Source organism: Petaurus breviceps, unplaced genomic scaffold (assembly GCF_028583685.1).
Source record: "Petaurus breviceps papuanus isolate PSGF00001 unplaced genomic scaffold, PetGlider_PUasm1.0 90731, whole genome shotgun sequence".
NCBI lineage: Eukaryota > Metazoa > Chordata > Mammalia > Diprotodontia > Petauridae > Petaurus > Petaurus breviceps.
The window spans coordinates 11,603,730-11,619,401 of NW_027187325.1; the positions used below are offsets into that span (position 1 = coordinate 11,603,730).

The 15,672-nt window shown below is 39.3% G+C and overlaps 1 protein-coding gene across 5 annotated transcripts in view; it reads right to left on the bottom strand.

Moving 5' to 3' along the window:
* CLCN4 (chloride voltage-gated channel 4) overlaps window positions 1–15,672 on the bottom strand; it is a 97,737-nt gene that overhangs the window by 27,740 nt on the left and 54,325 nt on the right. For all 5 annotated transcript variants that reach the window (XR_011164168.1, XR_011164167.1, XR_011164166.1 and 2 more), the window contains 2 exons: window positions 10,255–10,441; window positions 5,209–5,607 (listed from right to left, as the gene is read on the bottom strand). Coding sequence is in view for 1 of the 5 variants with exons in the window: in XM_069066935.1 (XP_068923036.1) it covers window positions 5,209–5,607; window positions 10,255–10,441 (586 nt within the window). In the remaining 4 variants the exon portion in view is untranslated. The remainder of the gene's footprint in view (window positions 1–5,208; window positions 5,608–10,254; window positions 10,442–15,672) is intronic.

Below are 15,672 nucleotides of genomic sequence, written 5' to 3' on the forward strand. Positions count from 1 at the left end.
AGGAAGGAAGGAAGGAAGGAAGGAAGGATGGGAGGAAGGAAGGGAGGGAGGGAGGAAGGAAGGAAGGAGGGAGGGAAGGAAGGAAGGAAGGAAAGAGAAAGGAAGGAAAGAGAAAGGAAGGAAGGAGGGAGGGAAGATGGAAGGAAGAAATTTACACAAAATAAAGATTTATACAATTTAATATTCTATCTGGTTACAGATGGTAACACTGAAGTTTTTGGAAGGGACAGGGAGAAGAACGTGTCTGAATCTGTGATTTTGTTAATACAGGGAATTCCTAGTATGGAAATTTCCTTCAGGGTCAAATATAGAATCCTCTGTTTAGTAACCAAATCCCTTTAAACCTCCCTGCCCCCCAAACCATAGCGTTCTAATCTTCTTGTACCTTATATGCCACCATGTGCTCTGCAATCCAGTAACACTGGTTTTCCTCCTATCCTTCAAAGAAGACAAGCCATATCTCAACTCCAGGCATTTTCACTGGCTGTTCTCCAGGCCTAGATGTCTTCCTTCCTTCCTGGCTTCCTGGCTTCCTTCCTTCCTTCCTTCCTTCCTCCCTCCCTCCCTCCTTCCTTCCTTCCTTCACCATTGGCTTCTCTAGCTTCCTTCAAGTTAATTAAAATCCCACTTTCTACAAGAAGTCCTTCCCAATCCTCCATATGTCTGTCTAGTGCCTTACCTCTACTGATTTCAATTTATCCTGTATACATCTTATCTGGACAGAGTTGTTCGCATGTTATCTTCCCCTTTAGACTGTGAGCTCCTTGAGAGCAGAAGCTGCTATATGCCTTTCTTTGTCTCCCTGGGACATAGCACAATGCTTGGCACACAGCAGATACCTAGTAAGTGTTTACTGACTGGTTGATTCCATTGTTCCATACTGCCTACTCATCTATAACATATTTTTAGAAAGCTGCCTGAGGTTGCTGAGCTGTTGGCCAGGGTCATACATCTATATGGGTCACAGGCAGGATTTGAAACAAGGCTTTTCTTACTGTTGGATCATTTCTTGATCAAACCGGTATGACACGTTACCATTAACGATATACAGTAAAAAGCTTAGCAATCCCAACATGAATGCAGAGTTAGGCACACAGGTGGTATTCAATAATATTTGTTAATATGAATTATATAATCTTTGCAAGACCAGGAATTGAAAGCAAAAATTCTAATTGATCTTATGTCTTTTTTTTTTGCTTTTTTTTTTGGAGGGGCAACTGTTAAATGACTTGCCCAAGGCCACACATCTAAGTACGTGTTAAGTGTCTGAGGCTGGATTTGAACTCAGGTCCTCCTGACTCCAGCTCCAGAGAAAGAACTATGGAGTCTGAATATGTTTTTTGTTTTGTTTCTTCTTTCTTGTGGTTCATCCCATTGTAAAATGAGGACAATAATAACACCTACCTCGAAGGGTTATTGTAAGGATCAAAGGAGATGTTTGTAAAGCACCATGCCTGCATTAGCATAGGTGCTACATAAATCTTCTTCTTTCCTTCCTCACCATGTGGAAAAGGGATAAGACTTAGTCCATTGGGTACCCCAGGGAAGAACTAAGAGCAATAAGCAAAAATTTAGGTTGGATGTAAGGGGAAACTAACAGAGTGCTTGAAAGGGGCTGCCACAGGAGGTAAGGGGTTACTCCTTACCGGGGATCTCCCAACAAATGCTAGTGATCACTCAGCACGTATGCACCAAGTGCGGGATCCTTGTATTCTGATGTGGGCTGGACTCGAGTGTGGGATCCTTGTATTCTGATGTGGGTTGGACTCAAGGATTGCTGAAGTCCCTCCCAACTCTAAAATCCCGTAATCCTGATGCCATTCCTAGAACCCCAAAAGACATAGAGTTCCACAAATGCAGGAAATGAACTTCTTCCCTTATACCTGGAGAGGCAGACACTTCCTAACTCTCCAGTGTAACAAGACAAGCATCTCTGATTGCTCAAGGGTAAATACAACTGCCTTTCCCCCACAGACTGAAAGCATAAAGACGTTGTTTACATTTACTTTTTGTCTATAGACATTCCAAACATTGCTACCTAGAGAGCTATCAGTTCATAAACCTAAATTCCCTCTCTAACAATCTGATGACAATTACGATTTACCATTTGATTAGAGGAATGCGTTTCAGCAGTAATCAGTCAGTATTTCCTATGCAGGTGCCTGTTCAGCTAGACAATGGGTGGCTCGCTCATTGACATTTCTTACTTTAATGAGGTTTTTCAATTTGTACCTTTTGCTTAAAAGTCCTTGGAGAGGCTGTATATTTAAAAAGGACATGTGATTAAAATATTTTAAAACAAACAAACCCAGGCTCCATTTGAAAGAAAAGAATTACAATGAAATTCTGTATTTATCCCTAACCTATAAAAAAGATACCCCAAATATGTAAACAAATATAATCATAGGTGAAAAAAGCACTATAGTTTCTGTCAGATGAAATTACGTCTGACATCACTGAGAGAGTGGGTAAGGGGAAACGAGTAGATAAACTTTTGTCTTTTTTTGGGGGGAGGGGAGAAGGCAGGGCAACTGGAGTTAAGTGACTTGCCCAAGGTCACACAGCTAGTGGGTGTTAAATGTCTGAGGTCAAGTTTGAACTCAGGTCCCCCAGGGCCAGTACTCTATTCACTGCACCACCTAGCTGCCCCTGTGGAAAAACTTTTATTGAGATTTTCAAAAAGCTTATTTTTTAAAAATTGAATCACCGTGGATTCGAGAGAAGAGTTTTTTTTTTTTTTAAACAAGAATAAGAAAGTGGCTTACAGATAGGAAACAGAGGGTAAATATAAAAAAAAAGATTTCTCTGGTCAGAGAAAGATTATAGTGGAATCCATCAGGAATGCTATGAGACTAGTCTATGTAACATTTTCGTATATCACACCAAAGGGAGAATACATAGCCAGCTTTCCAAGAGTGCAGATAACACTAAACTTTTCACAGATACTGAAGCACTAAACTGACAAGAAAAAAATGGCTGAATGATCTTATAAAATGCTAAATGCATTTTTAAAATGGCAGCTGAGTTTCAGTCCAGGACTATGTTTAGAGATTATTTTCTCATTATAATCTCATATTATATTATATCATTTCCTAGCATATTACATGACATTATATTATGTTATGGTGCTGTGTTATATGATATGTTATATTGTATTATACTGTATTATATTATGATATATACGTTAGATGTTATATTATAGTATGATATTCATAACACAAAGCAATCTATCCCATTATGGTTGAAAATAAATATAGTTCCAAGACAGGTTTAGATCATCAGCCATGATACAGTCATGATCAGTCAACATCTTCATGATCTAGTGGAATTAAGTACAGTATTTGTAGTTGGGACCTACATTCAAATCCTGGTTCAGCTAAGCATCCAACATTTACACTGCATTTCAAGGTCTGCAAAGCATCTTGCAAATATTAGCTCATTTGGCCCTCAAAACAACACTGAGATCTAAGTGCTATTATTATTATTCCAATTTTTACAGATGAGGAAGGAAACTGAGGTAGATAGTGGTTAAGTGACTTACCCAGGGTCTCATAGCTACTAAGTATCCAAAACTATACTTGAACTCAGTTCTTCCTGATTCCATGTCCAACATTCTATCTATTGTACCACCTAGCTGTTATTTCACTCTTCTGAGTCTGTTTCCTCACATGTAAAATAAGTGGACTGAACAAGATGTTCCATAAAGTCCCTTCCAGGGTTCAATCTATGTTTCAATAAGCCTAATGCTGGTAATCATCAGGAAATGAATTAGAAATAGCAAAGGAGAAAACATTCTTCTACCATTGCACAAAATCAGGGTAAAGCTGAATGTGAAAGCCCACTACAGCTCTGCTGACATCCCCCAAGAAAAAAACAGATCTGGAGAAGGCCTGCTTCTATGTGAGATTAGACTAACAAAAAAAACTAGGAAAGAAACCAAGAGGAAACCATAAAATCACAGGATCACTTAACCTCTGTAAGCCTCAGTCAACCCCAGAAGAATCATCTGACCTCCTCCTTGAAGAAATCATCGATCCTTTAATGTATGGAAATAGTCGCTATTATTCAGACACTTCAGTCATGGCTGACTCTGTGACCCCTGTTAGGGTTTTCTTGGTAAAGATACTGAAGTGGTTTGCCATTTCCTTCTCCAGCTCATTTTACAGATGAGGAAACAGAGGCAAATAGGGTTAAGTGACTTGCCCAGGGTCACACAGCTAGGACGTGTCTGAGGTCAGATCTGAACTCAGAAAGAAGAGTCTTCCTGTCTCCAAGGTTGGTGCTCTATCCACTGTGCCACCTGGCTACTCAATTCATTTGAATTATACTTTATTCAAAAGATTTTTTTATATGTTGTACTTTATTCAAAAGATGTGGAAGCACCTGATTTAAAAGTTTTATGACTTTTGTGTATGAATCCAAAAGGTATTAGCTCTTATTAAGGCAGCAGATTTGAAAACTTTTATCAGATTACTGTTACTAAGTGCTTCTGGTCTTAAGCTAAAAGAAAATCCTCTTACAGACTCCTTTCCTCAGATAAGTGAAATATGTAACGTACAACAATAAGATATCTGGGTTCATTTGAACTCCATAAAGAATTAGCAAGATGAATCTCATCCGTGTACAAGCTATTCCAAGCTTAAAATTCAGATTCTATCCTAAAGGCTCAGTTGTAAATGGATCATTTAGGACTGAGAGCATGTAATCTGAATTAACAATGCTACTACATACATTACCAGTGATCTCTTAATTGCCAAATCTAATAGTCTTTTTCTCAATCCTCATCCTTCTTGTCCTGTCTAAAGCCTTTGGGGGGAGGGAGGGGGGGACTGGTCACTATCTCGTCCTCTGCCCAGTCTGTTTTCTGGATGCTTATCTCTCCTCATTCTCCTCCTACCTGTCTGACCACTTCCACCATCAGTCTCATCTTCTAACCTCATCACCCCCCTTCCTCCACTTAGGAGCTAATCTGATGGGGTGATGGGGCCATGGGCCAGAGGATCAGAACAGAGGTTTAATACATAGGTCATTCATAAGCTGAACATTTGTCAGACGGCAGCTAAGTAAATAAGGTCTTGCTTCACCTGAACAAGTTTTTCCAAGTCTTGATTCTTCATTACTTATAAATTATTTGTTTTTCAAATTTCATTTGATGCTAACAGCACTATTAGCTTCTTAGTAAATACTGGGTTCATTCTCTTTACTCACTTATGGCAAGAATGAGTTCCCTCCTCTGGGCAAAACCAATGAGGCGCTCTGAGTCTTTGGAAACCACCACCGGGAAGCCGTTATAATCGGTCTCTTTAATCAGCGTCTCCACGTCCTCCACCGTCATGCTGTCTTGAGTGAGCACAGAAAGTGGCGGCTCCCCACGCCTGGGCCTCATAACATCAGTGGCCAGTGTCCTGTGAGTGAACTCATCCTTCACATCTAAAAATGGGTAACCATTTAAGTGGATGTGTGCCTCGTAGATGCCTTCCTTTCCAAACGCATCTGCGACCCACTTGCTCGTCACAGCTGCGGCCATCAGCGGCACAATGTACTCCAGACCTCCTGTTAACTCAAACATGATCACCACCAACGAAACAGTCATGCGGGTAACTCCACCTGCAAAGGAAAGAAAATCTCATCAGGATCCAAGGTTCGGAATGATCTGCAGGCTTGTCCAGACAAACTCCTTTGTTTTGTGTATATATATATATACATATATAATTATAAATTTTCAATATAAATAGAATATAATCATATAAATATAATTTAATATAAATTATATATACCGTGTTTCCCCGATAATAAGACCTATCCCGAAAATAAGCCCTCCCCTTACTGTGTAAGATTCCTCTAAAATAAGCCCTCCCCAAAAATAAGCCCTATTGAGATTGCTACTGTAGTGAAACTCACGCCGCGCTCCGAGCTGCATCCAATAAGAGCTGCAGCAGTGAGCGCATCATCCTGTTCTTCCCCAGTGATTTGCTTATTGAATAAAGGTACATTTTTTTGTTCACATTTACCTGTTTATTAAAATTGCTGTCAATGTTCATTAAAATAAGCCCTCCCCTGAAAATAAGCCCTCTGGTGTTTTTCTGTCCAAAAAAATAATAAGACAGTGTCTTATTATCGGGGAAACACAGTACATGTAAACATTATATGTACTAGAAGGCTACATGGCCTAGAGGGTAGAATTCTGAACTTGAATTCAGAAAGACCCAGGTTTAAATCTTGTCCATCATTTACTGGATTTACTCTTTTGAAAATAGGCAATAAAAGCATCTTTAATTGTTCCTTCATGAGGTTTTGTGAAGTTGAAACGAGATCATGTATAAAAAGCACTTTGCAAACCAAAATGAAATAATGCTTTTCTTCAGTCATATCAGTCACATACAACTCTTCATGACCCCATTTGGGATTTTCTTGGCAAGGATACCAGAGTGGTTTTACCATTTCCCTCTCCAGCTCATTTTACAGATGAGGAAACTGAGGAAAATAGGGTTAAGTGACTTGCCCAGGGTCACACAGCTAGTCAGTGTCTGAGGCCAGACTTGAACTCAGTAAGAGGAGTCTTCTAGACTCCAGGTTCAGCTTTCTATCTAATGTACCACCTGGCAGCCTGAAAATGCAATATAAATATCAGTCATTATTATAACACATAACAAAGATAAGATTACTTATTCTAGTTAAGTCCTGCCCAATTCTCTGATTCAGGTCCTCCAGTTTGAGGGAGAAATAAGTTATCTCAAACTGAGTCACTGAACTTACTCTTCACTCATTATCTACAGGTCGTCTATGTGGCTGAGGCATTGTCCCAGATCTGAGAAACCACCCACAAGGACCAGCTGCCTCACTTTCTGATGAGTATGTATGTTTAAGCAAGTATGTATACTTTCTGATGTATGAATTTAAAGGTTTCTTATTTAACAAATTGGAGTTTATCCCCTCCATACCAAAAATAAGCTGAACAATTATTTTTTTTTGCTGATCATGTAATGATCATTGCTGATCATGGTATATCCATCCACCCCTATCTACCCATCTACCCAACCTCCCGTCCACTCCACCAGGAATTATGTTCCTTGGCATTCCTAAGGAGATTGACATTATTAGTCATTTAACGTAATGATATTCATAAACCTTTAATAGGTTTCACTGCCACCATAGACTACCACTCCTAAGAATCTATATTATTACCATATATTATTATATTAATTATTATTAATATAAATAACCTGATGTGACCAAATATTAACTACATGCAGAACTATTAACCAGGGTTAGCAGTAGTAATCACAACAGTCATAATAAACCATATTTATATAACAGTTTAATAAAGCTTTCAATAAATGGATGAAAAAGACTGAGATTTTTAATGTTGCCACAGCTGGCATACTAGAGAAGAAATATCTCCAGTTGCTGTCATTGTCAGAAAAGGTATCTCCAGTCAGTAGTCAGTCAGATGAATGATCCATCTGCCCATAGTAAAATGAGGCCATCCTCCATGACTGGCTTTAAAGCAAAATAATGAGAGTTCATGAAAAATGTCTAAATTCACTTTAAAATGTTGTTATACAAGACTTGTCTTATTTCAATGTAAGAGGATTTCACAAAGTAATTCATTTATTGTCTTTTGTTTTTAAATTCACTTATTATATCTTACACACATCTCACACACACACACACACACACACACACACACAGAGCTATACTCACTTATTATCCTAAAGCTATGAGCTCACAAAGTTCAACAGGCAGGGCTATGAATCAGTACTCATGACATTCACATCAGATTCACCAGAAATTCTATAAAGAACTCTTGCCCTTCAATTCTATTGTGTACATGCGTATCGGATCATTGTTATCAGGTCACGGCTTTATAACTGAAAGGGACTTGAGAGACCATCTAGTCTCTTATTTTGCAGACAAGAAAACTGAGACCCACAGAGGGAAGGTACCTTGTCCAAGAGTACCCAGGTACTAAGCGGCAAAGCCAAGATGTGAAAGCAGCTCCTCTGACTCCACATCCAGCTTTCTTTCCACTGTACCACAGCTTCCTCTTAAGTGCCCGCTCTTGTGCAAGGTATTAAACTCAGTACTAGGATACAAAAATGAAATGACAGGCCCTGTCTTAAAGCATCTATAATCTCATTGAGAAAAGAAAGGATAAGACCTATTCACAACTGTCTATTAAGAGAAGTCAGAATATGGTTAATGATACAAGAGATGCCAGTGTGGCTGGAGATTTTCATCCCTTCCAGCAAAGAGGAGAAGAGAAGGAAAGCAGGGAACATTTCATGAAGTAGACAAACCTGAGCTGGGCCTTGAAGGAAGAAATGGCTTTCAATAGGAAATGTCGGGAAGGTCCATTCTAGGCAATGAAGCCAGTGCATAAGAACGCAAGGAGGTAAAAAATGCAAAGACAAAACTTGGCTGTTTTGTTGCTTTTCAGCTGTGTCTGACTCTTTGTAACCCCTTTTGGGGTTTTCGTGGCAAAGATACTGGAGTGGTTTGCCATTTCCTTCTCCAGTTCATGTTACAGATGAGGAAACTGAGGCAAACAGGGATATGTGACTTCCCCAGGGTGTAAGGTTAATGGAATATAAGATCTTCCTTGCCCATTATTAGGCCTATGTGCCCAGGCATGATACATCCTTCATTATATAGAGCCCACTGGGGGAGGAACTTGCTTAAAGAGAAGCTTGCTTAGGGAAGGCTTACTTGTAGGAAGGCTTTCCCACCTTTTGGCACTAAGCTGATGAAACCCTGAGTCACAGGGGTTGTGATGCCTTCTGGCTCTGAGAAGTGTATATATACACTGAGTTGGTATTTTGTTTTGGGGGTTCATTTATGAGAAGGACTGTTTGATTTCCTGATTGAAATGGAGTAGCCATATGTTCAGACCCCCTGACTGCTCAGATGTAAAGGCTCTCTTGATGCTTTGATTCAAGCAGTCTGAGTCCTGTCTGTTGGTCTCTATGCTAATTTCTCTGTTTGTATTTTCTTTTTTTTTTTTAAGCAGTTGGGGTTAAGTAACTTGCTCAAGGTTACACGGCCAGTTATTTCTGGGTGTAGTGCTAAGTATCTGAGCCCGGGATTCGATCCCAGGTCATCCCTACTCTGGGGCCAGTGCTCTTACTCGCTGAGCCACCTGGCCACCCCTAAGCAATTGGTGTTAAGTAACTTGCTCAAGGTTACACAGCCAGGTGTTTCTGGGTGTGTGCTAAGTGTCTGAGCCCAGATTTGATCCCCCAGGTCATCCCGACACTGGGACCGGTGCTCTTACTCGCTGTGCTACCTGGCCACCCCTCTGCTTGTATTTTCTCTGACATTCAGGGTGCTGACCCTTCCTCTGAACTAGTAAATGTAATTAAAAGTGAGATTGTTAACCCCTTTTGGAGCAGTCTTTCCTAGAGAAGCAGAGCAAAGAACCTGTGCTAGCAGGCCATCCTGGGTATGCTAGGGTGCCTGCTATCATACAGGGTCATGCAGTTAGCAAGTGTCTGAGACTGGATTTGAACTCAGGTCTTTTTTGACCCCAGGCCTGATACTCTGGCCACTGGGCCATCAAGTATAAAGAGAAAAGAGGCACTAGTGATGATTTGTTTTAATCACACAAACTTTTATGTGGATAGCCAAATCAGAAAATCAGGGAAAACACAGTGTGAATTGAATTACATCACCATCAATGAAGATGAGATGTTAACAACTTAGCATCTACACAACTTTTATTGACAGCTAGAAAAGATAAATCTAGATAAGTCTGTCCCTCACCTCGATCTACCTTGGACAAAAAAAGACACAAAACATCATTCCTTTGAAGGACAGCCATAGCCTCATTTCAGCATCTCTAATGGGATGATAAAATAAAAGAGAGTCAAGATTAAAGCCCTACTGTCCTCATTCCCAGGTCAGTCACCAAAAAAGCTTGAGAAGGTTATCCTCCGTCCCAGAGCGACATTACTATTTTCTTCCTCTCAGAGGTACTAAGCCAGACTATCTTTCTACATCTTACATCACAACTGGGCCTTTTAGGGAAGTCACTGTGGAAAATCCATGCCTTGTAAACCTTTGAAGATTGACCCACTTTTATATTTGGTGAAACAAAATGAGAATAAGAATGACAATTGGGGGCCACAAAGCCTGCATGTCTGAGGCCCTACAATTCCTAGCCAACTTTGATTTTTAAAATAAAGCATATAAGATCAGCATGAGCGTAAACAAGGACTCAGTCATACTGGCCCTCCCACCCCACATGGAGCATACCTAGGCAGGCTGCAGCTCCCACCATCGCATAAAGTCCGGGAGTGACACAGTCCGCTCCAGGCCTACACCAGTTCCTGAAGATGATCCAGTCATGGTGGTGGTAAGCCAGCTGTTCCACTCCTATCCCCACCATTCTGCCCGCCATGGCTCCCACAGCCATGCTGGGAATGAAAAGGCCCGAAGGGATCTCCAATGAAACAGAGAAAACAAAGGCATTAAGGCACAGGGGCTGGAATGTCCCATATATCCCAGAGAATTTTTAACAGTCAGGGGTGTGCTCTAGTCAGCCCCAACCAGTGCAAGCTAAAAATAATGGTTTGATTTATTGTTTTAGGGATTATCTGGATCTAAGAAAGTGATAGGAAAAATGTTAACAACACAGCTCTTCTGCACTACTCACCCTCAATCTGAGTGTTAAACATTTAGGAACACACCCCTTGTAACAACCAAACTATCACAAGGTTATAATTAGTAGAAAGCATCATTCCAACTCTTTTCTTAATCCTAGACAATTCCTTCTTACAAAAGGCAGACACAGAGAGAGACAAGAGATAGACAGAGATTAGAGACAGAGAGACAAGACAAGGAGACACACAGAGAGAGGCAGACAGAATGAGAAAGAGAAAGCAAGAGTGAGAGAAAAAGAAAGAATAGAGGGAGAGAAAAAGAAAAGGAGAGAGAGAAAAAGTTTCATTAACATTAAAAGTGATAAACAATTTTCAGCTTGTTGAATCAGTCATGTAATGTTAACCACAACTCCCATTTATGAACTAAATGACCTCTGGAATTCTTTTCAGCTCTAGACCTAAAAGATGATAATAATAATATAATAAAAATATAACCAACAAGTAATCATTACGCACCCAGAATCTGAAAGGCACTGTGAGAGCTGTTAAGGACACACAGACAAAAGTAAAACAGTTCCTGCCCTGAAGAAGTTTACAGATACATATAAAACATATACAAAGTAAAAATAAAGTGATTTCAGAAGGAAGGCTCTAGTGGCCGAGGAAATAAAGAATGCCCTCATTGGAGAACGTGATGCTTTAAATGAGCTTTGATGGAAGGTAGGAATTCTGAGGGGAGGAGATGAGGAAGGAAAGAGTATATTCAAGGTTTACTGAATGTCCCTTAAGGTCTGCCATGAGTTTTCCTAGAAACAACCACATGAAACAGGTGACATATATGCATATATAAAATAAAGTTGATATAGGTATTTACATATTAGTAATACAATAATCATCAGTGCTATTAATATAATAGCTTATTAATAATTTGTTATATTATATTATTATGAGATGAGACGAGATGATGATATATATGATGATATCATACACATGTGTTAATCTGATTTATATACATACATTTTCTGTGTTTCATAGATGAGGGAACAGAGGTTCAAAGAACATCTCCTCGAGCAGAGCCAGGAGAACTTTGTACACAATTACAGACACATCATATCAGTTCTTTGATAGCCTGGGCTCCTCTCTGCAATGCAAGGTTATAAGACAACTCCAAAAGACTCACGATGGAAAGGGCTAGCCACATCCGGAGAAACAACAACAACAGTCTGAATGAAAACCGAAGCAAACTTCTCGCTCTTTCTTTTTTGTTTTGTTCCTTCTTTCTTGTTGTTCATTCCATTGGTTATAATTCTCCTTGACTAACACTTACTGCAAAGGTATTTGTAGAACCTACATCTGATTGCATGCCACCATGGGGGAGAAAATTTGGAACTCAAGGGATTGTGGAACTGAATGTTGTAAACTAAAAGTAAATAAATAAATTGGAAAAAAAAAAAAAAGAATATCTCCTCTAACGTCACTCAGTTAGTGAGTGGCACAGTCAGACCCCAAAGTGAGTTTTTTACATCCCAAGTCCAATGCCCTTTCCATTATAACTGATTTCTAATACTTTCAAAATGTACTACACAGTCCACTATTACCCTGAAAGAAGAGATTTTCACTTTCATTTCCTCTTCTTCAATATCTCTGATTTGCTTGTTAGGGATTACAGAAGTGATAAACCCAACTGCAAATAACATGTAGAAATGAGTCTCTGCCATAAGAGATTTTCTGCTGCTTTATCTCTCTTCTTTCTGTGTCATTTAGAATGAATTTTAAAATTAAATGTCAAGCACAGCATGAAAAAGGGAAAGGAAGGTTAGTGAGGTGGGGGTGGGCGGGCCCTGACTGCTCACAGGTAAAATAAAGAAACTCAACCTTTCCCCTCAGCAGCCTTCCATCTTCCAACATACTTTTAAAATACTAATTCTCTTTAATACACAGCCACTTTGCCTTAAAGGAAAGTTCTAATTGCTCCAGCCTGTCAAATTTTCCTACAATATTCTGAACATTTTAGAGATGGGGCTGTAAGAAACAGATGTGTCATATAAACAAAAGGAACTATGGGAATTTTTTTATTACCTGGAGGGGAGGGCAGGACAAAATGCTAATTATCACTGTAATCATGAATGTTCTAGTTTCTTTATAAATTTAAAAAATACATTCAAGAGAGTTTATTACTGATATTTTAAAGTACTATAAAATATACCAGATTTTTATGATCAACTGTTTTTCTTTAAATTGAGACTGCTTTTGACCTTTGTTCATGAAGCGTCTTTTTCATTATTCCTGTCCCTGATCTTAATCAGTGCACTACAAAAGTAAACAGGCCTTGCAGCTAATAAATAGCAGCTACTTTTGACTCCTTATCTCTGATCCCTAAAGCTGGGGGCCCTTTGGAGGAAATGATGCCCTATATAGGGGTTCACCTTGCTCTGTGTTCATTTCATCCCAGGCAAGTCAAAAGAAAGGTCAGAATCCTCTCTTGGGGAGCAGACGCTTCTCTTCAAAAAACATGCTATCGTTCTGATATGGAAGTGTAAGAAACGAGTCCCTTGGATATCTGATGATCAATCCTCAGAAACCTTCAGTCAGTCATTTAATCAAACTTACCAGCCCTCAAAAAAATAAAAAAAAGTCTTGTTTGACTTTCATACACACTCAGATAAAACTGATTCTTTTTTCTGCCAAAAAGAAACAATGCATAAAAATAGACTTGAAAGCAAGTGATAAAACTCAATTCCATTGTCTGAAGAAAAGAAAAAAAGTCTTTTCAACAAGCCGGTCTCTTGGTGAAATTATTTCTAGAAGTTCACTATGGGCAGATTTTAACAAAAGGTCTCTGAAAAACAGAGAGCTATTTTCTCTAGTTTTGTTTAACAGGAACAACTAAAATGAATTCTCAGGGGACGTTTGCTGGAAACCCAGTACTCTCTAGGGATCCCTGACAGGAAGTAACTTGGACCAAGCTCCCTAAATACAGTCATAGCCTACATTTTGGCTGTGGTAAAGCAAGGAAGATGAAAAAAAAAACCCACCACCCAAAACCTATGTCCCAAAGAGATGAAAGGAAGAGGAAGAAGAACCATATGTACAAAAATATTTATAGCAGCTCTTTTTTATAGTGGCAAAGAAAAAGTGGAAACTAATGGGGTATCCCTTGATTAGGGAATGGCTGAACAAATTATGGTATATATTGATAAATTATATATTAATTTATTTATATTTATATAAATTATATAAATTTAATTTAAATATCAATAAATATATTATATTACACTCAAATGGTGAATTGTCAAAGGATATTAATAGGTAGTTTTCAGAGGAAGAAATTAAAGTTATCTATAGTCATATGAAAAAATGCTCTAAATCGCTATTGATTAGAGAGATAACAAATCAAAACAACTCTTAGGTACCACATCACATCTATCAGATTGGCTAACATGACAAAACAGGAAAATGATAAATGCTGGAGAAGATTTGGGAAAATTGGAATACCAATGCATTATCGGTGGAGTTGTGAACTGATCCAACCATTTTGGAAAGTAATTTGGAACCGTGTCCAAAGCACTATAAGAACGTGCAAACCTTTCGATCGACCAATACCACTTCTAGGTAACCCAAAAAGATCATAAATATGGGGAAGAGATCCACATGACATGTACAAAAAAATTTATAGCAGCTCTTTTCGTGGTGGCAAAGAATTAGAAATTGAGAGGAAGCCCATCGATTGGGAAACAAATGAACAAGCTATGTATATGAATGTCATGAAGCGCTATTGTTCTACAAAAAATGTTGAGCAGGCAGACTTCAGAAAAACCTGGAAACTGAAATGAACTGATGCTGAGTGAGGGGAGCAGAACCAGGATAACATTATACAGAGTTACAGCCACATTGTGCGAGGACTGACTTTGACAGACTTAACTCTTCTCAGCAATGCCAGGTTCTAACACAACTCCAAAAGGCTCATGATGAAAAATGCCATCCACATCCAGAGAAAGAACTATGGAGTCTGAATGCAGAGCGAAGCAGACTGTTTGCTCTTTTTTTTTTTTTCATTTCTTCTTTCTTGTGGTTCATCCCATTGGGTCTAATTCTTCTTTACAACACGGCAAATGTGAAAATGGTTGATATGAATGCATATGCACAGTCTGTATCGGACTGCACACTGTCTTGGGGAGAGAGGAGGGAAGGGAGGCAGAGAAAATTTAAAACTCAAAAGCTTGTGGAACTGAATGTCGAAAACTAAAAATAAGTAATTTTAAAACTTCTCAAATTTTTATGGATCAATATCATAAACAGATGATTATGGGCAACAGTTAATTGCTGTGAGACTGTGCCCTCACCCTCTTTCTGAGGTAGTATATCCCACCCAAATCAGGCACTCTATCCTAGGCCTGAGCTATTCTGTTTGGTTGTTTAGGTGAACAAAAATTCACCTTACTACACCGAGCCTACCACGATCCATCCAGTTATTCATTCACCAGGAAACCAGGTCCTCTCCAGCAAGAGTATTTGCCACTACACAGAATTAAGAGTTTATAATCCCCACAATTCAGTAAAATGTAAGTTACTTGACAGCAAGGACCCGTTTCTTTTTTTTTTTTTAATATCCACAACACAGCACAATGCCTAGCAAACAAGCACTTAATAAATGCTTTTTAAAATGGATAGAATATACCCATGTCAGCACTGACTTTTTGCTAGGCTCTAGCCGACAGAAGTTTGACCGCTGATGACCTGCTATATTCTAGGGAGTTCCTAGGCACCCAACAACTGTCTTGGTTCAGCTCCATTTAGAGCAAGGAAGGCAAGGTTAACAAACTATGTGCTTGGCAAACTTCATCTAATCCAGGTGTTTAAGATAGCAAACTTTACTAATCACAGTGTCCTTGGGGCCGATAAGGGGAGTCACAGTCCAGACCACCCACTGACTGACTGCTCCTAAGGTCCCCCTTCCCACTCAGGCCCTGAGAATCTGCCCAACAACAGCATTCTGGACCCAATATACACCTGAACCACCATGGTTATTGACCCCCTGGGAGGGTCACACACACTTACATGTGATCAACAA